Source organism: Manihot esculenta, chromosome 10 (assembly GCF_001659605.2).
Source record: "Manihot esculenta cultivar AM560-2 chromosome 10, M.esculenta_v8, whole genome shotgun sequence".
NCBI classification, from domain to species: Eukaryota; Viridiplantae; Streptophyta; class Magnoliopsida; order Malpighiales; family Euphorbiaceae; genus Manihot; species Manihot esculenta.
Window position 1 is genome coordinate 19,012,702 of NC_035170.2, and position 23,762 is coordinate 19,036,463.

A 23,762-nucleotide genomic window follows, 5' to 3' on the forward strand; every position below is an offset into this window, starting at 1 on the left:
AGACAGTGAAGGATCAGTGGGAGTAGGATCAGTCGACGAAGAAGCGGGTAGCGGAACGGAGTCAGAGTCCTCTAAGCGTCTGGAATACACATGAAAGATGGGAGGGCGACCTGGCACATAAGCGAAAGGTGTAGGAGTAGTCTGAGGAGACAGAGAGTGAACAGTGTATAACAAGAGGTCATCTTCCTCCTCCTGGGTATTATAAACAGATGATGGCGGAAAAAACGGAGTAGACTCAAAGAATGTTACATCCGCAGACATAAGATACCGATTCAGATCAGGAGAAAAACAACGATACCCTTTATGACGTCGAGAGTAGCCAAGGAAGACACATTTGAGTGATTTGGGATCCAATTTAGTAACCTGTAGACGAACATCACGAACAAAACAAGTACAACCAAAGATACGTGGCTCAATAGGAAATAAAGATTTAGTGGGAAACAAAATGTTATAAGGGATATCACCATGAAGGATGGAGGAAGGCATGCGATTGATCACAAAACAAGCAGTTGATGCAGCATCAGCCCAAAAACATTTAGGTACCTTCATTTGGAATAAGGAGGCTCTGGCTACTTCAAGAAGATGCTGATTTTTTCTTTCAGCAACTCTATTTTGTGAAGGAGTGGCAACACAAGAGGACTGATGAAAAATTCCTTTTTGTAACAAATAAGATTGAAATTCCCCAGAGAGATACTCTTTAGCATTATCACTTTGCAATATACGGATGGAAGTATTGAATTGGGTTTGGATTTCAGCATAAAATGCACAAAAAATAGAAAATAATTCTGAACGACTCTTCATTAAAAATAACCAAGTAGTACGAGAGAAATCATCAACAAAAGTAACAAAATACTTAAAGCCAGACTTAGACACAACAGGACAAGGACTCCAAACATCTGAATGGACTAACTCAAAGGGGGACGAAGCCCGTTTATTGACTCGAGACAGTGTAGGTAAACGATGATGTTTGGCAAATTGACTAGACTCACAATCTAGAATAGACAAAGAATGAAAATGTGGATATAACTTCTTCAAAGCCGAGAGAGAAGGATGCCCCAAATGACAATGAACATAAAAGGTGTTAAACGTGTGGAGCATACCAGAGATCGGGGAGATCGAGGTAGTTGCTGATTCAAGATGTAAAGACTCTCTGACTCACTCCCTCTACCAATAATCTACTTCGTCGAAAGATCCTGAAAAATATAGTGATCAGGAAAGAATGAGACACAACAATTCAATGCACGAGTGAGTTTATTAACGGAAAGCAAATTAGATGCGAACTTAGGGAGACATAAAACAGAGGATACAGAAAGAGAAAGGGTTAAGTTGGCATGACTAGAACCCATGACAGAAGATTTAGTGCCATCAGCAAGAGTAACATAAGAAGGTGATGTATGAGACTCAAGATTGGACAAAAGGGTAGAATTACCTGACATATGATTGGTAGCACCAGAATCAATAACCCATTTGGAGGATGAAGACACAAGACATGCAGTAGGGTTACTTGACTTGGCAATTGCAGTGATAGAGGAGGAATTAAAGGATTTTAGAGATGTCTGGTGAAACTTTGATGAAAGGAAGAAAAAGAGAGCAGAAGATTTGAGAGAAAATACTTGATTATTCCCCTCAATTGGGGTATATATACTACTTACAAGAGTACATACTAGGTAAGAAAATAAATTAATTCCCTAATTATAGTCTAATCATATCCCAATCATATCACACAATCATATCCCTAATTACCACTACAAATCTAGGCTATTTACAGAAATAATCTCAACACTCCCCCTCAAACTGGAGCATACATATCATATGCTCCAAGCTTGTTACAAATATACTCAATTCGTGGTCCTCGAAGTGATTTTGTGAAAACATCAGCTAGCTGATCATTTGAGTTGACAAAGCTAGTAGAAATGCATCCGGACTCAATCTTTTGCCTAATAAAATGGCAATCCACCTCTATATGCTTCATCCTCTCATGAAAAACTGGATTTGATGCAATATGGAGGGCAGCTTGATTATCACATATCAACTTCATTTGGCCAGTATCACTATATTTCAATTCCTTAAGGAGTTGCTTCAACCAGATGAGTTCGCATGTTGCTAAAGCCATAGCTCGATATTCTGCTTCTGCACTTGATCTTGCAACCACACTTTGTTTTTTACTTTTCCAGGATATGAGATTCCCTCCAATCATAATGCAATATCCTGAAGTAGATCGTCTATCTGAAGGGGAACCTGCCCAATCTGCATCAGAATAGCCAACAATTTGTGAGTGCCCCTTGTCTTTATAGAGTAGACTCTGTCCTGGAGCTCCTTTGATATATCTAAAAATGCGAATGACTGCATCCCAGTGACTACTGTATGGAGTTTGAAGAAATTGACTAACCACACTTACAGCAAAGGAAATATCTGGTCGTGTGATAGTGAGATAATTGAGCTTGCCGACTAATCTTCTGTATCTAGCAGGATCTTTAAGTGGCTCCCCCTATTCAGGAACAAGCTTAACATTTGGATCCATGGGAGTATCCACATGTCTACAGTCTAACATGCCTGTTTCTTCCAATATATCCAAAGCATATTTTCGTTGAGAAATTGCAATACCTGTTTTAGACTGTGCCACTTCAATTCCCAAGAAATATTTCAGTTTCCCCATATCTTTAGTTTGGAAATCACTGAACAAATGTTGCTTAAGCTGAGAGATTCCATCATGATCATTTCCTGTAATGACAATATCATCAACATAGACCACCAAGTAGATGCATCTATCACCATTATAACGAAAAAATACGGAATGATCAGAATTACTTCGAGACATTCCAAACTGTTGAACTACAGTGCTAAATCGTCCCAACCATGCTCTTGGAGACTGTTTTAGCCCATACAAAGAGCATCGAAGACGACATACTAAGCCTGACTCCCCCTGAGCAACAAACCAAGTAGACGACATACTATGTAGTCTTTTCTGGCATTCGTTAGATTCAAAATTGTTGACTTATTTAACTAATCCTAGCTGATTCTAGAGATTTGATTTGATATGATTAGGATCCTTAATTATCTCTGTAATTATTATTTGATTATTTACTTCCTGTTTAGATATGATTCTCTGTGTATAAATAGTCATGTAGACCAATTGTAAAGATTAAGAGTGAAATACAAAAATACTCAAAATTTTCCCAAAATTCTTCATGGTATCAGAGCTTTTTCCTGATTTTTTGGGTCCAAATTCAATTTTTCATTTTTAGGGTTTCAAAACCCTAGATCTACCAATTTTGGTACTAACCCATCTAGGAGCCTCTTTTTCTCTCACCGTCGGCACTAGGAGAACCGCCGGACTGCCGCCGGCCGATCGACCAGCTCCGACGTCGGAAAAGCCTGCGCGTGAGGCTCACGCGCCACCCCTTCCCGGCGCTTGACCCGTCGCTTCCCGGCGCGTGATCCATCGTCTGTCACTGTTTCGCCGCTCAGATCACCCCGGCGACGATTCCGACCATCTTTCCGGCTCTCCCGTGCTGTTACCCGGTCTTTTGGTGAATCAATTGAGCTTTCTTGTGTGTACAACCTTGGGTACCTCCTATTCTTTACTATGGCAGAAGGTAAAAGGGTCTCGATTCCTAACTCTGATAATCCTTCCTTGCAAATTAGTCCTATAAAACTTGATGGAACCAATTATCTTGCTTGGTCAAGGTTTTGTTTGTTGTTTATCAAGGCTAGAGGATTGCAGGGTTATGTCACTGGTAATAAAAAGCAACCTGATGAGAGTGATCCAGATTTCCCTCAATGGGACTCGGATAATTGTCTTGTTATGACATGGTTACTGAACTCTATGCAACCTCATATCTCTAAGTCCTATTTGTTAATTGATACTGTTGCAAAGATATGGAAAGCTTTGTCCTTAACTTATTCCAAGATTGGGAATGATGCCCAAATTTATGATATTCGGAATAAGATTCATGGTACTAAGCAAGGAGAAATGACTATCTCTCAATTTTATTCTGAGTTATGTGGCTTATGGCAGGAGCTTGATTACTATCAAGACTTCCAGGCAGATTGCACTGGAGATGCAGTCAAATTTCGAAAAATGATTGAAAAGGAGCGGGTCTATGATTTTCTTGCAGGGTTGAATAACGAATATGATCCAATTCGGGTCCAAGTGTTGGGAAGAAATCCTTTTCCTTCTTTAGAAGAGGCCCATGCCCATGTTCAACAAGAGGAAAGTCGTCGACATGCTATGCTCCATACTGCACCAGTTGAAAAGGTTGGGTTGACTACCAGTTTGAGCACACCACAACCTCCTACTTCTGAGAAAGATCACTTACACTGTGACTATTGTGGGAAACCAAGGCATACCAAAGAGACTTGTTGGAAGTTACATGGTCGTCCCACTAGAGGTCGTGGAGGAAAACGAGGTACCTCTAGAAATCAAGCTAAGTTAGCAGAAACTGTGGAGGAGCCCTTTAAGGAGACAACAACGACTGAGTTCCTTTCCCCTAATGAACTTCAGAGTCTCAAGCGCCTCTTGTCTCATATTGACACCTCTTCATCCTCTGGTGCTACATCTAACTTTGTAAAGTCAGGTAATGCTTCCTCTTTTAATAATGTTCCATGGATTATCGATTCTGGTGCGAATAGACATATGACAGGCTCTTATAAAGGCTTTCTCAATTATTCTCCTTCTCTAACCAAAGATAGTGTCAGAATTGCTGATGGCTCTTTTACTCCCATATCCGGAACAGGTTCTGTTATTTGCACATCCAACATTAAATTATCATCTGTCCTTCATGTTCCCCACTTTCCTGTCAACCTTTTATCTGTCAGTGCTATCACCAATGCTCTTAACTGTAAAATTGAATTCTTTCCTGATCATTGTGTTATTCAAGATCTTCGCACAGGGAAGATGATTGGCAATGGTAGGCTGCATGATGGCTTATACATGTTGGAGGGTGATCCGACTTCTTCGATATCTCAAGCCTGTTTTGGAGAAAATAAGGATGTCAATCAGGAAATAATACAGTGGCACCGGCGGTTAGGGCATCCATCATTTTTTGTTTTAGAAAAACTTTATCCTGATTTGTTTGCTAAAACCCAGTTTGGCTCTTTATGTTGTGATGCTTGTGAGTATGCTAAACACACTAGAACATCCTATCCTTTGAGTCATAATAAAAGTCAAATTCCTTTTGCAACTATTCATTCTGATGTTTGGGGGCCTACTCAAATGGTCTCCTTATCTGGTAATCGATGGTTTGTCACCTTTATTGATTGTTGCACTTGAATGACTTGGGTCTATTTGATTAAAGCTAAAAGTGATGTCTTTTCTTGTTTTCAATCCTTTCATAAGATGGTTTGTACTCAATTTGATACTAAGGTGAAAATTTTGAGAACTGACAATGGAAGAGAATACATGGATAGTAGCTTTTCTGCTTATTTGGAGAGTAATGGGATAATACACCAGACTAGTTGTCCTTATACTAGTGCTCAAAATGGCGTTGCTGAGAGGAAAAATAGACATCTATTGGAGGTAGCTCGATCTCTTATGTTCACCATGAATCTACCCAAAACATATTGGGGAGATGCAATTCTTACATCTGCTTATCTTATCAATAGAATGCCTCTCAAGACCCTTGACTTTATGAGTCCTTTGACGGCTCTACAAGGGAAGAATTCATACGTTGTTCCACCAAAAGTATTTGGGTGTGTTTGCTTTGTCCATACTAGGACGGCAGGAAAACTGGATCCCAAGGCCCTTAAATGTGTGTTTGTTGGGTATTCTCCAACACAGAAGGGATACAAGTGTTATCATCCTCCCTCTAGGAAATACTTCGTTAGTATGGATGTTACCTTCTGAGAAACTGAATCCTACTTCAGTACCACCCACTCACCTCTTCAGGGGGAGAATAATGAGCAAGAAGAGGTGATCCCGAATTCTGTGATTCTGAATGATATGGTTCAACTAGAAAGTTTGAGTTCTAGTAGACAGGGGGAGATGTCCAATCAGGGAGAGAGAACTGGTCGTTTGGACAAGCCAGATTTGAGAAGGTATTCAAGGAGAGATAAGGCAGAAGAAGCCATTATGCAGTCTACTCAAAGTCAAGAATCTTCTCCTGGTGAGTTACCCACAACTCTTTCTTCTGGTGAGTTACCCACAACTCTTGAATGTTTCAATGACTTAGATAAACCTATTGCACAAAGAAAAGGGGTCAGATCTTGCAATAAACACCCTATTTCTAACTTTGTTTCTGATGAATCTTTATCTCCTTCCTATAGAGCCTTTGCCTTGTTTATTTCCTCTGTGTCTATTCCACAGGATTGGAAGAAAGCTCTTGCAGATCCTAAATGGAAGAAAGCAATGATTGAAGAGATGAAAGCATTGGCTAAAAATGAGACTTGGGAGCTTGTCACTCTCCCACCTGAGAAGAAACTCGTTGGCTGTAAATAGGTGTTCACAGTGAAACACAAAGCTGATGGCACAATTGAATGGTTTAAGGCCAGATTGGTTGCTAAATGATTCACCTAAACCTATGGAGTGGATTACCAAGAGACATTTGCCCCAGTTGCAAAAATGAACTCAATCAGAGTTTTGTTATCTTGCGCAGCCAACTTGGACTGGGACTTGCAACAGTTTGATGTGAAGAATGCTTTCCTCCATGGAGATTTAGAGGAAGAAGTGTTCATAGAAATTCCTCCTGGGTTCGCTGATGAGAAGACACAAGGAAAGGTGTGCAGGTTAAAAAAGGCTTTGTATGGACTAAAACAATCTCCCAGAGCTTGGTTTGACAGGTTTAGCAGAGCCATGATGTCCTTTGGTTACCAACAAAGCAATGCTGATCACACTCTGTTTATCAAACATCATAAGGGTAAGATCATCATTTTTATTGTGTATGTTGATGATATAGTGGTGACAGGTGATGACAAAGAGGAAATGGCTCAACTAAAGAGGTTGTTGGCCCAGGAATTTGAAATCAAAGATCTGGGAAAACTGCAATATTTTCTAGGTATCAAGGTGGTTAGATCAGAAAAATGAATTTTCATCTCCCAAAGAAAGTACATTCTGGATCTTTTGGAAGAAACTGGTATGATGGGGTGTAAACCAGCAGAATCTCCCATTGAAAGTAATCACAAGCTGAAAGCAGGAACTGGTGAGTCCGTGGATATTGGAAGATATCAGAGATTGGTAGGAAGGTTGATTTATCTCTCACACACTCGACCGGATATAGCCTATGCTGTTAGCTTAGTCAGCCAATTCATGCATGACCCTTGCAAGACTCATATGCAAGCTGTATTTCGCATCTTGAGATACCTAAAGTCTGCGCCAGGGAAAGGGCTTCTTTACTCCAAACATGGTCATCTCCGAATTGAAACTTTTACAGATGCAAATTGGGCAGGATCTCTCAGGAGATCTACCTCTGGCTACTGCACAGTTGTGGGGGGAACCTTGTCACCTGGAGGAGCAAAAAACAAAGTGTTGTTGCTCGGTCAAGTGCGGAAGCAGAATACAGAGCAATGGCCCAAGGAGTATGTGAACTCTTATGGTTACAGAAGTTATTGGAAGAGTTGAGATTGTCCGAGAGAGACAAGATAACTTTGTATTGTGACAATAAAGCTGTTATAAGTATAGCACAAAATCCAGCCCAACATGACCGAACCAAGCACATTGAAATTGATCGGCACTTCATTAAAGAAAAATTAACAGACGGTGTCTTGAGCCTAGTTCATGTGACTTCTACGGGGCAACTTGCGGATGTGTTTACTAAAGAGCTTAACAACAAGATCTACCATAATCTGATTTGCAAGTTGGGCATGTGTGACATCTTTGCACCAACTTGAGGGGGAGTGTTGACTTATTTAACTAATCCTAGCTGATTCTTGAGATTTGATTTGATATGATTAGGATCCTTAATTATCTCTGTAATTATTATTTGATTATTTACTTCCTGTTTAGATATGATTCTCTGTGTATAAATAGTCATGTAGACCAATTGTAAAGATTAAGAGTGAAATACAAAAATACTCAAAATTTTCCCAAAATTCTTCAAAAATGGCTTGCTTTGTTTCAATCTTGCAAAACTTGTTGTAAGGTTTGGACTAAGGCCAAAACATTGTATACTAATGATATACAACACATCTATAAGGTTGTGTTGGATATGATTCACTTACAACAAAATCATCAGGATATGGCTAGTTACTTGGGTCAAGTAGAAACTCTGAGAGATGAATTTAATTCTCTTATACCCCTTACTAATGATGTTGATGCACAAGAAGGACAATGTGATAAATTTTTTATGGTTTTGGCATTAATTGGATTGCGATCTGACCTTTGCTCTGTGAAAGATCAAATTTTGACTGGTTCAGTTATTCCAACTTTAGAAGATGTGTCAGCTAGGCTCTTACGTATTTCCCTTAGTAAGAGTGATGCTATAAATATGGAATCCTCAGTTTTGGCCGTACAAGGAAATAAAGGACAAGGAGGCAGTCGCAAGGGTAAAGGAAAGAAATTTCATTGCTCCTATTGTGATAAAAAAGGTCACACACGAGATGTATGTTGGGCACTACATGGCCGACCACCACGGTCCAATCAATCTGATAATACTGGCAAGCCGGCAACCCATCTTGTCCAATCTAATGAAGAAGGTCTGCTTCCACAACCTACCAATAAATCTCAGGACCTAGATTCAATTACTTTAATTAGAGAGGACTATAAAGAATACTTGCAGTTCCAACTTCCAAGCAGCTAAGCAACATCCTCCATCTACTAGCATTGCTCACTCCGGTAATTCCTTTGCTTGTCTAACTAAGTCTTCACTTGTTGGTCCATGGATTCTAGACTCTGGTGCTTCTGATCACATCTCTGGTAATCACAATCTTTTCTGTACGCTTGTTTCACCTTCTACACCATCTAAAGTCATCTTAGCTAATGGTTCACAAACTCAAGTTAAAGGAATAGGAGACGTACAACTTTTTCCTTCTATTTCCTTAACTACTGTCTTGATTACTCTTGAATGTCCATATAATTTAATCTCCATTAGCAAATTGACCAAAAATCTTAATTGTTCAGTAGCCTTTACTGCTAATTCTGTTGTTGTGTATGATCGCAGTACTGGGAGAATGATTGGAACAGGATCTGAGTCACAAGGATTGTACCACCTTTCCACCTCTCCAGTTGCTTTTGTTTCTACCACATCTGCTGAGCTTATTCATAACCGTTTGGGACATCCTAGTCTTTTCAAATTGCAGAAAATTGTCCCCAGTCTTTCTTCTTTATCTTCTTTATCATGTGAGTCATGTCAACTTGGAAAACAAACTCGGGCTTCATTTCCCAAGCGAGTCAATAACAGGGCCACTTCAATATTTGATATTGTTCATTCAGATATTTGGGGTCCAAGTCGTGTCAGTACAACTTTGGGATTTCAGTATTTTGTTACTTTTATTGATGATTATTCTCGTTGCACTTGGTTGTTTTTAATGAAGAATCGCTCTGAGTTATTCTCCATTTTTCAAAAAATTTGTGCTGAGATACATAATCAATTTGGTGTTCGCATTAAGGTTTTGCATAGTGATAATGCACGAGAATATCTTTCCTCCTCTTTTTCTCATTTCTTGTCTACTCAGGGTATTACTCACCAGACTTCTTGTGCCCATACTCCTCAACAAAATGGTGTTGCCGAGGCGCAAAAATCGACATTTGATTGAAACCGCCCGCACCTTACTCATACATCATAACGATCCGCTGCGTTTTTGGGGCGAGGCGGTCCTTACTGCCTGCTACTTGATCAAGCGTATGCCTTCCTCTATTTTGCAGCATTAGAGTCCTCATTCGGTTCTCTTTCCTAACCAGACCTCCAACCAGTTGTCACTGCGAGTTTTTGGATGTATATGTTTTGTTCATGATCATACCCCTGGTAAAGACAAACTCCAGCCCAAATCAGTTAAATACATCTTTCTTGGCTATTCTCGGCTTCAAAAAGGTTACAAATGCTATGATCCCACTACTAACAGATATTTTGTCTCTGCAGATGTCACATTTTTTAAAACCTCCCCTTACTTTTCTTCTAGTCTAACACACAAAATCTTTGTTCCTAGCGCTTTGCTTGTACCTGCACCTCTTATATCTCCTTGGCCTCATGTCAGTCCACCCTTCAGGTCTACACCCGTCGGCCCAACCCATCTGCTACTAACAATGATACTTCTCTCCCTGATGCAGGTACTTCTAGTGACTCACCTCTAGTTCCATCATCACCTACTTCGGTCATGCCTTCAGTAGCAACAACTACTCCTTCTCTTGCTCTCCGAAAAGGTATTTGCTCTTCTCACAATCCTCATCCCATTTATAATTTTGTGAGTTACCATCGTTTGTCTCCTTCTTATTATACTTTTGTTTCCACCATGGCTGTTGTTTCTATACCCAAGACAGTTAGAGAAGCATTGGATCATCCTGGTTGGTGTAATGCAATGGTTGAGGAGATGACTGCTCTTCATAATAATGGAACTTGGGAACTGGTCTCTTTACCACCTGGCAAGTCTACTGTTGGTTGTCGATGGGTTTACACAGTTAAGGTGGGACTTGACGGCAAAATTGATCGCCTTAAAGCTTGCCTTGTAGCTAAAGGTTACACACGGATTTATGAGCTTGATTACGGTGATATTTTCTCTCTACTAGCCAAAATAGCTTCTGTTCGCCTCCTTATCTCACTGGCTGCAATTAATCACTGGGTCCTTCATCAACTGGACATTAAAAATGTCTTTCTTCATGGAGAACTCGCCGAAGAAGTGTATATGGAGCAACCTCCGAGGTTTGTTGCTCAGGGGGAGTTAGGCTTAGTATGTCGTCTTCGACGTTCATTGTATGGTCTAAAACAGTCTCCAAGAGCATGGTTCGGACGATTCAGCACTGTAGTTCAACAGTTTGGAATGTCTTGAAGTGATTCTGATCATTCCGTGTTTTTTCGACATAATGTCAATAGATGCATTTACTTGGTGGTCTATGTTGATGATATTGTCATTACAGGAAATGATCATGATGGAATCTCTCAGCTTAAGCAACATTTGTTCAGTCATTTCTAAACTAAAGACCTTGGAAAACTGAAGTACTGAAGTATTTCTTGGGGATTGAAGTGGCACGGTCTAAAACAGGTATCGCAATTTCTCAACGAAAATATGCTTTGGACATATTAGAAGAAACAGGCATGTCAGACTGTAGACATGTGGATACTCCCATAGATCCAAATGTCAAACTGGTTCCTGAACAGGGGGAACCACTTAAAGATCCTACTAGATACAGAAGATTGGTTGGCAAGCTCAATTATCTCACTATCACTCAACCAAATATTTCCTTTGCTGTAAGTGTGGTTAGTCAATTTCTTCAAAATCCATACAGTAGTCACTGGGATTCAGTCATTCGCATTCTTAGATATGTCAAAGGAGCTCCAGGACAAGGACTACTCTATGAGGACAAGGGTCACTCACAAATTGTTGACTATTCTGATGCAGACTGGGTAGGTTCTCCTTCAGATAGACGATCTACTTTAGGATATTGTATTATAATTGGAGGGAATCTTATATCCTGGAAAAGTAAAAAACAGAGTGTGGTAGCAAGATCAAGTGCAGAAGCAGAATATCGAGCTATGGCTTTAGCAACATGCAAACTCATTTGGTTGAAGCAACTCCTTCAGGAAAAATGAAATATAGCGATACTGGTAAAATGAAGTTGATATGTGAAAATCAAGCTGCCTTCCATATTGCATCAAATTCAGTTTTTCATGAGAGGACGAAGCATATAGAGGTGGATTGCCATTTTATTAGGCAAAAGATTGAGTCCGGATGCATTTCTACTAGTTTTGTCAACTCAAATGATCAGCTTGCTGATGTGTTCACAAAATCACTTCGAGGATCACGAATAGAGTATATTTGTAATAAGCTTGGAGCATATGATATGTACGCTCCAGCTTGAGGGGGAGTGTTGAAATTATTTCTGTATATTAAGATTATTTCTGTAAATAGCCTAGATTTGTAGTGATAATTAGGGATATGATTGTGTGATATGATTGGGATATGATTAAGCTATAATTAGGAAATTAATTTATTTTCTTATCTAATATGTACTTTTGTAAGTAGTATATATACCCCAATTGGCTTGATGGGAATAATCAAGTATTTTCTCTCAAATCTTCTACTCTCTTTTTCTTCTTTTCATCAAAATTTCAAAAAACATAGTAGAAGAATCAGGAAAACTTTGAGGGATTTGAAGAAAAATCAGCCAAAAAGTCAAACGGGGTGTATGAACTCACTTTTGCCCGAAAATAGGGAAAGAAACCTCACATTTTTAGACGGATGACCTTTTATAGGTGGCTGAGGAAGCCACGTTTGCTGCTAAGGAAGCCACGTTCGGCGGCCGAACTTAAAGTTTTGGCGGCCGAACCTGAAGTTTTGGCAGTCGAACCTTGGGATTTCTCAAAACTCTTTTCTCTTTTCTTTTAACACGATTTCAGACAATAAAACCAAAAATTCATTTTATAAAAACCTTATTTTACCCTTCTAAAGATTTCAGTTTCGAAATTCCGGATTCCGATGGAGATTCCATCGAAAAGTAGGAATTCTGATGCCAGAGTTTAGCCGGGTATTACATTTTGAGTCTTAGTACATTGGCTTTCACAGGCGAAATAATCCTAAACATATATTAATACATGCTAAGATACTTCATACATTATTAATGATAACCTGAATCTTTATACATTTTCTACTTTATTTTTTGAACAATGAAAATAAGTTGGAAAAAAATACAAATTATAATTTATACAAAAAGTTAAAATTTGGTTGTGATAATTTGTTAAAAATTTTCTTACAAAATCTTTTAAGAAGTTACAAAAAAAAAGTTATTCGTTTAAACCATGCATAACTTATTTTCTTTATCAGTAAAATATCTGAAATTTATACAAAGGTATATTTTAGAAAATAGATATTTTTATGATAATTCATGAATTCCATGATCTTGTCTGATACATATAGAATATACATGTAGTCCCTCCAAAAGCAAGAGTCTTCAAGTCCAAAGTGAAATTTTCTTGTAGCTCCTTATGTTGCTTTGCCTGTTGCTGCATAGGGGTTCTTATTAGATGTCGAAAATACTTATTTTGAAAATTATTTTCAAAAATGTCCAATTGAATGATTATTAATAATGAAGAACAATGTGGAAGCAGTTATTTATGCACAATACAGATAAAGAGTATTCAGAGTTTAATGTTTAGAAGTTCTTTTTTAATTTCCAAAGTTTTCTCTCATTATTTGTGCTCATATGCATACTTTGCTTGTAGAGCTTTTTATTTTCCATTCCATATCGTTGAGTTTGGTTTGATTCTGAAATTTAAGGGAGAAATTGCTGGGGCCAAACGGCTACAAAAATCAAAGGTTCTGAAGAAGCTGCTCAAAGAACAAGATGCAGCTGGAAGAATATATGGGGCAGTTTGCTCTTCCCCTGCAGTTCTACATAGTCAGGGTTTACTGAAGGTAATTGAAATTAATTGAATCTTTCTTGCGCAAAAAATATATTCTAATGCCTCCTCTTGCACTGCCATATTTACAGGATAAGAAAGCCACTGCACATCCTTCTGTTGTGAGCCAGCTAACCAATGAAGTAGTGAATGGTGCCAAAGTAGTTATTGATGGTAAATTGATCACCAGCAAAGGACTTGCAACCGTAACAGATTTTGCAATGGCAATTGTGAGGAAGCTTTTCGGCCATGCAAGGGCAAGGAGCATAGCTGAAGGCCTTGTTTTTGACTATCCTTGGACTTAGGTATCCAATTGAGGGTGGAAGTCAATGCGGATGCCCTGAGGTGCAAAGGCTAGCAGCTTACGTAAGACTAATCGTCGAATGCGGGAGAGAAATCTTCTTAGCAGCACAAGGCTTCAAGGGGATGATTCACAGTTTTGGCCGTCGTGTTTGCTCTCTCTAGTACTGAAACCAGAGAAGGATGATAACTGGGTGTCTGAGGTCCAATGCAAATTCATGTACTTCCATATTTGGTTGAGCTGATTACATCTCCAAATGCATACATCATCATGATCCATTTTTCCATCTTGGATTGATGATTTAGTGCAAAGCAAAATAACTGTAAAAAAAAAAGAATAATAAAAATTTTCTATTGTAATGCAGTTTGCAGTTTCAGGTGGTGTTTGTACTGTCAAAGCTTTGAGTTTCCCCTGTATTTTCACTGAAACCCAGGGTAGACCTAATTAAAGACCTCAATATTTATGTACTTCATATATTGTCCATGCTCAGATGAGGATGAGGAGAAGCCATCCCACTGTCTCATCAGAGGAGAGATTATAGAATACCTCAGTGGTAACAACTAGGATTTTCCTAGTTGGTACCACAATCTATTTATATTTCAATGTGGATTGAAAAAGATAGACCTAGTTGGTACCACAATCTATTTATATTTCAATGTGTATTGAAAAAGATAGAAAAGGGTGAGTCCATATTTGTTTTGTTTTATTATCTCTTATTTATTTATTTATTTTATATAATTTCAAGTGTTATGATATTATTGAATTGTTATATACAGATCAGAGGGCTAGATTAAACCAGAAATAACAAGGAGGATGAGGAAAAGAAAACAGGAATTTATTAATGATGTCTCGATTGACGTCAATATCATTTTCTGCAGTGATATTAAAAACAGAAGAAAACCCATTTTTGATGCTTGTGCTTCGGAGCGCTCAAGCTTTTTGTTAAGGTCCATTTATGGTTAAAAAGAGAAAAATAGATAATTTATGAATTTTTTAATAAGAATATTAATTTTATTAAAATAAAACAAAAATAGTTAAATATTTTTTTTTGGGGGAAAATGGTAAATTGGATCTAAATCAAAAGATTTAAGCATATTTGAATAAACTTTTAATTTTGAAGAAAATTGGACATTACGCAAAAGATGAGATGACTGCAAAAGATGAGGGAGCAAGAATTTGCAACATTGTAGATCTCAAACCTCAGTCAGCTGATTTGAGTAGCCTTCCATGTCCCATATAACACTATTATGTTGTTGGGTCAATGGCAAGTTTCAGCTAGCTACTGTGCACCAAGTGTTTGAAAGTCTGAATTGAATTTGCAGGTCTAACCAAAGAATGAATGTGGGTAATAGGCAATAATCACAACGGGGATCATAAATCAGAGATCCCAACTCCTTTTTTATAAAGTTTCATTACCCTATGAAGATCATTCATTAATAATCTTAAATAATTATTATTATTTTTTTTATATTTAGTATCTAAAATTTTATGACTCGACTTATTCAGATTCACATTTAATAAATCCGATCCGTTAAAAATGTAAAATGCTACCTTCTAAAATATAAAAATATTTTATGCCCGAAATGTAAACCCAAAAATCTCTGCTAAGGAGAAAAAATCTGATCATTCCATTTCACCTTTTGAATATTAAAATTTTTAACCCATTATTTGAAATCAAATATTTAACGATTGTTCAATTTGATTTATTTTTTTATTTAATTTATTGTTTAAAATGAAAATTTTGATTTTTTTTAACTCATAAATTTTTTCATCTTTAGAGAAAATAAAATTATAAATAATTTTATAAAAATTCTCTTAAATTCTTTTCATAGGAGGGTAAATTATAAAACTTTAAACTTTCCATAATTTTACTATATTCATTTTTTTGAATTACATTTGACAATCTTTTATCTTGTCAAACCATTTAACTAGGTTTAAATGACAAGTCATTGCTTCAGTTTACAACGTTGGCAGTCCTGGTTTTTAAAAGCAACGCCTGAACTTCAAAAACATGTAATAAGATGGTTCAGCTGATTTCTATGCATTCATGAGTAAGAAAATAATGCTGAAATCTATCCCAAGGCTTCCTGCTTCCCAAATATGAATTCCCCCCAATAAATTTGTTAATCTCATACAAAAAAACAAACACTGGAAAAGGCATGACCACCCCCACAATATAATGCAGAGCCAAAAAGAAAAACATTGCCAAAAGTAAACAAAGATGTCATTTATAAGACGAGGTCTTTTAGTGTTTTAGAAACTAACCCAACTTATTAAGCTAACAGTGTAACACCCTCTAGCACACTAGCTTCCCTATCCTACATGTCCTCTACCAAGAAATGACAAGAAAATAGAGATGACACTAACAATAAAGTTTCATCTATAGTGTAAAAACTAATTTCAAGTCATAATTTACAACTCAACCCTCTGTTCCTATACATACAGCTATCTAACCTTCAATTCAGAGCATAAGATACAAGTCAAAGCTGCAGACCCTCCAATCCTTGCACCACACAAATGGCCAACACTGGGTGTTCCTCTCCTGCTGCAATCCACAATCAATATATGAACCTCTACCAAGGGCCTGTTAGTGTCCTCCTCAAGCACTGCCTCTTTGATCCCCATTGCCGATTTATCGTCTCTAGAAACTGTCAAAACAGACAAGGATCATCAGCCTCTTACTTTGCTGCCATAGTTAATTTACAGCAAATAATTTGTATAGCTTAGGGAAACTTAGTTAGATCACAATTAGACTATTGATTTAATGGTTAGTTTAATCAAGAAGCAAATCCCTTCAACAAGGTAAGTCTAGAATGCCTTTTCAAAAAGAATGCGTCTAAACTGCACTCAGAAAGACAATGGGGAAGAGAGAGAGAAAGACATCAATTTGAAGTTAATCGTTAACTCATTCCCTAAACTACCCTTTCATTTTGGTCAATCTAGATAACTTTATTGGCCTCTGTCATGAGAAAGCATTTAGATGGCTCAGTTTCAAATTGTTGAGTTTATTGCAGTTCAAAATGGATGAGAAATGTTTCCCAGCTCACTCACCATGCCAATCTAAGCAAACTTATAGTCATCTTAGTTTTAATAGAAGAATGTAATGACTTCACATGTCACTGGGCTTTAATAAAACAAGTAAAACTGACAATGAATCATTTTCACTATCAAGAAGTATTTACATTGACTACCTTCATAGGGAACCTAAAGTTCATACCAGCACCCATTCCCACCTTTAACACAGATTAAGGTTGAGAATTAAAATAGTTGATCATCAGTTTTGACATCACAAAAAGGAATAATCAACATAAGTACGTAAACAGAGAACCTTTACTAGTATATAATAGCAACAACTTGCACATTTAACATTCATAATATAGATAATGACTTCAGATGGCTAGTAAATTTGCTTTCTGTTCATGAATCATGATTTTGGATCTTTTATTCTGAGTAAATGTTCTGATTCAATTTGAAAGGTGAGATAATGACTAGCAATGAAGGTCATACCTGATTTTTCTGCATTTCCATAATTTCATCCTGCAGCAACCAAAGCATGGTCAAGTAGGTTGATACAGGCCAAAATTTCTCAGATTTCAATTTAACAAAAGAATTTACCTGTTTGCTCCGCAACTCTTGGTTCAGTTCTTTAAGTTTTGCAACTTCTGCTTCTAGCTCCAATGTATAGGCCTGCAAGAATCGCATAGTGATTAAGCAACTTTTGCTGTTAGTACTGACAAGTATTTTTCCCTCAACAAAACTATAAAATTAGGAGCGAAGCACTTGGTAGAAATTTCTCAGATACAGCAGGAAAAAAATTTTAAAACCTAAGAATATTTTTATTTGCATTTAAACTTTCTTTTATTCAGGATTACTGTTTAGTGAAGTAGTATCATTTTTCTTATTTGTAGCATACACAACAAAAATTACATGCATCAAAATGATGGATGCTTTCAACAAGTATACTTCAAAAGCTGAAGATAATCAGACAAGTAAAACCTCATAAATGGATTCCCATCAACTGCTTGGCATTTCCGTTGACACCATAAATTGGCTATTTATACATTCACCATAAGTGTATATATGAGCAAAATTAGGTCAGTGTCATGTGTTATCTACTACATACCACCCACGGCAAGCACACTGTTCTTCTGCTAAAAATATGCCACTTCAAATTTAGATTTCACTCACAGCAGAAGCATTAATGCTTGCAAATATCAGTTGCATGATTATCATCACATTATCTTATCTTAAATTATTCCTTCTGACCTTAAGAAATTGATACAACAGCAGCTCGTAGGGACATTGTTGAACTATGCGGCTGGTGCAAGTTCATAAAAGACAAATATCATATTTCTGAAAAGCAGGATACTTAAACAAATGAGAGTCGGTGCATCCCAGTACCTAAATGTTACCGCGACGTTTCTTCAGAAAAATTTTGCAATGATAATGGCCTAGCATTGCCAACCATAACTAAATCAAGAGAGGAGTTTTCCACTAACTCATTAGGTTCTAACCATCAAAATTGGGGAAAATATCAAATTACGAAGACAACAATAAGAGAGTTAGATATAGCATTCAGCAAGTGATGGATGAGTAATGGCTCACTGTACTCACTTGCTTGCGAGCCCGTGACCTTGCAGCTGACTCCCTATTTTTTATCATTCTCCGGTGTCTTCTCTCAATTACCTTCTCCAACGCTGCACCGGCTTTTCTTCCCCGGCCAAACATGTTAGGAACTGGTGACACGGAAGGGGTATCTGCATTACTTCTTGTGATCATATCTGGTGATATCTGACTTGTGGGTGATCCCGTTGCAACTGTAACAGCCCCAGCTCCTAAACCAACCATTCCCATTCCTCCACCATGAACTAAATTATTGTTCATAGATGGGTCTGTAATTCCAACAACTGAGCTCCTCACTCCTGGGCTGGCTAGCTGAGCACTGTTTACTAAATGCATAGGAGATGCAAAAGCCACATTTGTGGGCTTGGGGAAGAGTGGTTGCTGCTGCTGCTGCTGCTGCAGCCGATTCTGATGCAGCTGCTGCTGAGGTAGTGGCTGAGAGGATCTGATCCCACCAACATTCAGGGCTAAATTTGCAGGCTGACTAGCAACTATGCCATTATTGTTTTCCACTATTCTTGTTCCCACAAGTCCATTGTTTTGATTTGGCTGCTGAAACCCAAGAGCTAAACCTGTATTATAGTTACTATTGGTATGGCCATTATTATCTAGACGCGAGAATTCATCAAAGAATCCATTATTATTTGTCCCTCCAATTAGCTGAGTGTCCTCTCTCACAACCCCTGCCCTAGCCAAGAACTCCTCCAAAGTCATCTCTCTCAAAGTCTGTTGTCTCTGAGGCACATTTGATCCCATGTTGCTCCCATCTTTAGCACCAATATTGATGTCTTTCATCAAGTCTTTCCAAACCTCGTCAACAGTCTTCTGACTTAGTGTCCTGGGCAAAGTTAAAGATCCCTGTCTCTGCAAATTCCCACCAGGGACACTGCCTTTTTCAGCACTAACAGAACTTGTCATTGCCTGAGTCTCTTCAGCTGTCCATATGTTTTTCAATAGCTCCTCCATGTTCATTGATCCAAAATCCTTCCCAGGTCCTCCGCCCCATGTGTTTTGAAACTCATCAAAGGTCAATGAGTAAACTGAAGGCTGGCGAATTAAAAGGGAACTCCCTGGTGGCTTTGCACTACTCCCCTCCCCAGTTGGGGCATTACCAAAGTTCTTGAAGTTCATATGAGATCCCATTCTTGACAATAGTGGTAACAGCAACAGGTAACCAAATAGAGTTGAACCTTTTTTCCAATTTAAGCAGATCAAAATGAAATCCCACTCCTTCCAGCTTGTTTGCTTCAGATTGAGATCCAAGTATTCACCAAATGAAGTAAACAGGGAGCAAAGAATTAGCATGCTTACATTTTCAATCCAAAATCATGAAATTTCAAGAACCAATTCCTAACAACCATGAACATTAAACTACAGCAGAATATAACTATAAATTCTATAAATTCTGTACGACAGAAGCAGAACTGGCTGAAGTATAAAAGAGCTCAAAGAACATTAAAAATGAAATGAACTCAAGTGATGCACCATCTCAAGGGCAACAAGTTATCATCAAACGAGTAAAATAAAGGTTCAAGTTTCACAAAGCATCCAATTTGGGAAAAAACGATTGAACACTGAGATATAGCTTAAAAGAGTTGGATTTGGGAAAGACCAGAGTTTCACAAAATATCCCATATTCAAGAATCAGTTAAAACAAAACTGAACTATAGCTTGAAAGAGTTGAATCCATAGAACAAGGCGTTTAGAGAAGAATGATTACTCAAGAATTTGATAGAAAGAATCGAAGTAATCGGAAAAGTTATTAAAAACAAAAAGAGCACAAGTACATCAAATGAAAACAAACCAAGTATAGATTTATAGGGGGACGAGAAAATAAAAAGATCCCTTTTCCAAGAATCTGAAATGGTGTATGAAGTATAAGAAAGCTCCAGAATCAAATCAAACAAACAGTCCAGCATAGCCATCTAATGGATTCAGATCAATTAAATCTCATGAACTTCGAACATGTTATTCTCCAATTCCAGATCCAAGAACTCATCAATTTACACAAAAAAAAAAAAAAAAAAAAAAAAAAAAAAAATCCCTGTTTCTGATAACTTTACATATCCAATTCAAATAAAAATCAAACTTGACCCCACCCCCAGGTTAAAAATCCTAATGTAACCCATTTTTTTCCAAAAAATAATCACTACCCAGTGCAGAAAGACAAGAATCAAACCCCATCCATTTCCAGTACTGGGTTTCAATTTTCACCGTCAAAAACACCACCCAGAAATCCCTAAAAAAAAAAAAAAATCAATCCACATCCAAGTTCAAGCACCATAACTCTCCATCAACTAAGAAGTTATCAATTATCAGATCAAAATGGAAAAACAAAAAAAAAAACAAAAAAGAATATGAAAAACCCAAAGTTCTAAGAAAACCCACACAAAACCCAATAAATAAATAATTAAATAAACAAGAAAAAAAGGAAATTAAAAAAATAATTACAGTAAAATACTACAAAGCCACATATAGACATAGAGACAGAAAGGAAAGAGAGCCAAAGAGGCAAGCGTCGAGATTTTTACTTACCTATAATAATTTTAAATTTTCTCTTTTTTTAAGAAAAAAAAGAAAATTAAAATTAAAATTAAAAAATCGGCGTGGAAATTAGGGAGCGACTGCGAAGCGAAGAGTGTCGTTTCTCTGGCGTTGGCTGGTGGAGTCGACAAGTGTCTACTGCCCTCGACACGAGTCGACATTTAAGGACCTAAAGTGCTGGACAATTTTTTATTTTTTTATTTCTATTATTTTAAACTTAGCCACCAAGATCACGCAACGTGTGCCAATAGAAAAAGAGTTGAAAGATTGATGTGACGTGTGGCCAATGACAATTTGCAAGGTGGATTTTATTGTTGCCGTTGGATTGGATGGTGATGGGATTTGGTTTTATTGGTGGGGAATAGTAGTAGCTTCCGGAGATGGGATCCTGTGTATTGCCTGTGTTGTTGGTGAGTGAATATGAACCGTCCGATTTTTAAGATTTTTTTATTCTTCCTCACCAGACGGTGTCTCCAATTTTTGCTTTTTATCTTTGTTTTTGTGGAAACTGAAAACCATTGTTGATAATTGAATCAAAGGTCTACCTGGTCCCACAAAATTAATAACTTTAAGAAAAGGATAATATTAATGGGATTTTATATATGGTAATCATACTAGAAAGTAATTTGATTATACAATAGTAAAAATTAAAAATACTATTGTCCTTCACTCATTGTACTAAATTATTCTTTAAAACTATTACTTTTTAACGCATACTTTAATAAGTTAATAATAATAAACTACAATTAGGAATAACTATAGTTGCAAATAATTTAGACAAAATAAAAAGAAACATATTTTAATGAAACCAAAAATAAAAAGTCCTAAAAGTTAATTTCCTAGATAGATAGAAGTTTGAAAATCGACTGTGATGATCTGAGATTCAGAAAATAGGATTTTACAAGAGTTTTGTGAACTTAGAAAGAACTTGGCCCTAGAGGAGAGTGTTTCCTCCCTTTTATCCTCTTCCTTCTCCCTCACGCGAAATGATCTTTATGCTATAGGACCACCTACCTCTTGGTGCAGGTCCGTACGCACGGACCATCCCTGTGTTAAGCAAGCATTTAATTTCCTTTGGCGTGCGAGTAGACATGGCTGCGAAATGACTGGACCCGCAGTCTTTTCTTCTTATGACCGGGTTTGAGGGAAAAGAACCAGAACCTAGGAAAGGGCTGGCTTTAAGGCTGAAATGGACTGAGCCAATCTGATTGAGTGACTTAAATAGGAGTCCGATCAGGAGGATGGACGGGTTGGGCTTGGCTTATTCGGGGGCTTAGGAGTCTCCTAATTATGGGCTGCTACTGTCGGCCCGGCCTTGTAATGGGATGGAAAATCCATCGGTGATCAGAAAGAATGTACGAAATGTGATTAACTAATTAAAATTATAATCTATAAACTTTATTTTATAATATAAAACTCCTTTACTATAAAACCTCATTTCATATGCAAAAGCAAATTTCTAAGTTGTTTTGCTTATATAATTTCAAAAAAAAAAACAAATTATTTTGCTTATATGATAATTGTTAAATTAATATATATATATTTTTCCTTTCTTTTCTAATATTTAATTAATTATATATATAATTTAATAAATACCATTAAAATAGTAACATAACCGGTAATGTCAAGTTTATAAAGTAACATATCAGCCTACTATTATAGATTATTTGAATTTTTATATTTTCTCCGTCTCACAATTTTTATTTACTTTATTTTTTTACATATATTAAAAAAATTTTAATATAATTTTTTATTAATTTTTTAAGTATATCCATTTTAAATACATCAACTTTTATTAAATATTAAAAAATATTTTAAATATTCACTTAAAAAAATAGATTATTTTAAAAATAATATAAAATTAAATAGAATTAATAGTAAATTTATAAGTTATTATAGTATAAAAAAAGAAAGTAGACAATAATTTTAAGATAACAATGGCACAGAGAGCGTATTATTTAAATAGAAATTAAAGAGTTTATATTGCAAAATAAAATTTATGTATTTTGTTATTGCAAATTTTAAATTGATTTTCAGCCTATGTAAATTATCCAAAGATTGAGTTTCTTTGACAATTAGCGTTATGAACAGAGTTTAAATAAGTGTTATACTTTTCATCAATGTTCAAATAATCTTAAAATCATTTTTTTTTACTTAATAACTCAAACATTTTAATTTAGTGTCGTTTAAGTTCTCCATAATTATCTTGCTTCTTGTGCTTTCTCTTCCACTTTAACAATTCAAAAACCTAGCAACAAAAAGTGTTTTATTTTTATTTTTGAATTAAAAATATTTTAGTCAACAATTTAAAAATAAATAGTTAAATGTTGTTGGCTAAAATTACTTATAATAACTTTAAAAGTTGTTCATGTTTTTTTGTTAAATATTGAAAATATATAAATAATGAGATCTGTAAAATATTGAAAATATATAAATAATGGGATACGTTAAGATCATGATATGTTTGTACAAGATTTAAGAGGAAAGTGTAAATCTTTCCATCTATTCGGATCAGATGGTAAAAAGTCCAACCTATAAAATACAAAGATCAAACTACTAATTAATCAAAATTCAGAATGGATGGGTAGACATTTTCAAAACTTGTATCACAAACGACTACAGGTTGATGTAACGCACACGATAGATAGTGTATAGACTAGCCGATTCTGTATTTATTGTCCAATCGCCTATCATTAATGAGTCGCCTGACATACTTGCCAAAGCATATCCCGTATGATATGATGAGACATGACGCATGGGCTGTCAGGACGATCAAGGTATATATATCTTAGAACCAACACTAATTCGACGGA

At 36.7% G+C, this 23,762-nt stretch overlaps 2 protein-coding genes across 9 annotated transcripts in view; one reads left to right on the forward strand and one right to left on the reverse strand.

Moving 5' to 3' along the window:
• LOC110625315 (protein DJ-1 homolog C) overlaps positions 1-14,383 on the forward strand; it is a 28,138-nt gene extending 13,755 nt beyond the window's left edge. For both annotated transcript variants that reach the window (XM_021770931.2, XM_021770932.2), the window contains exons 7-8: positions 13,360-13,497; positions 13,574-14,383. In XM_021770931.2, coding sequence (XP_021626623.1) covers positions 13,360-13,497; positions 13,574-13,786 — 351 coding nt within the window. In that variant the 3' untranslated portion in view covers positions 13,787-14,383. The remainder of the gene's footprint in view (positions 1-13,359; positions 13,498-13,573) is intronic.
• A 1,601-nt stretch (positions 14,384-15,984) lies between these two features.
• Positions 15,985-21,093, reverse strand: LOC110624791 (bZIP transcription factor TRAB1). 7 transcript variants are annotated; one of them, XR_006352305.1, is made up of 6 exons: positions 18,397-20,844; positions 18,184-18,252; positions 18,049-18,100; positions 17,398-17,469; positions 17,290-17,319; positions 16,326-16,430 (listed from the first exon to the last, which is right to left on the reverse strand). XR_006352305.1 is itself a non-coding variant. In XM_043960957.1 (5 exons), the coding sequence occupies exons 2-5, from the start codon at positions 19,546-19,548 to the stop codon at positions 16,356-16,358; spliced, it is 1,329 nt and encodes a 442-aa protein (XP_043816892.1). In that variant the 5' UTR covers positions 19,549-19,650; positions 20,941-21,093; the 3' UTR covers positions 15,985-16,355. The 7 variants fall into 7 exon arrangements, 3 of the variants coding, with proteins under 3 accessions (XP_043816892.1, XP_043816893.1, XP_021625804.1); XR_006352307.1 differs by having other exon boundaries at positions 16,414-16,430; positions 18,184-18,291; positions 18,397-20,843; XM_043960957.1 differs by lacking the exons at positions 18,049-18,100; positions 18,184-18,252 and adding an exon at positions 20,941-21,093 and having other exon boundaries at positions 15,985-16,430; positions 18,397-19,650.
• Between the last annotated feature and the right edge of the window lie 2,669 nt (positions 21,094-23,762).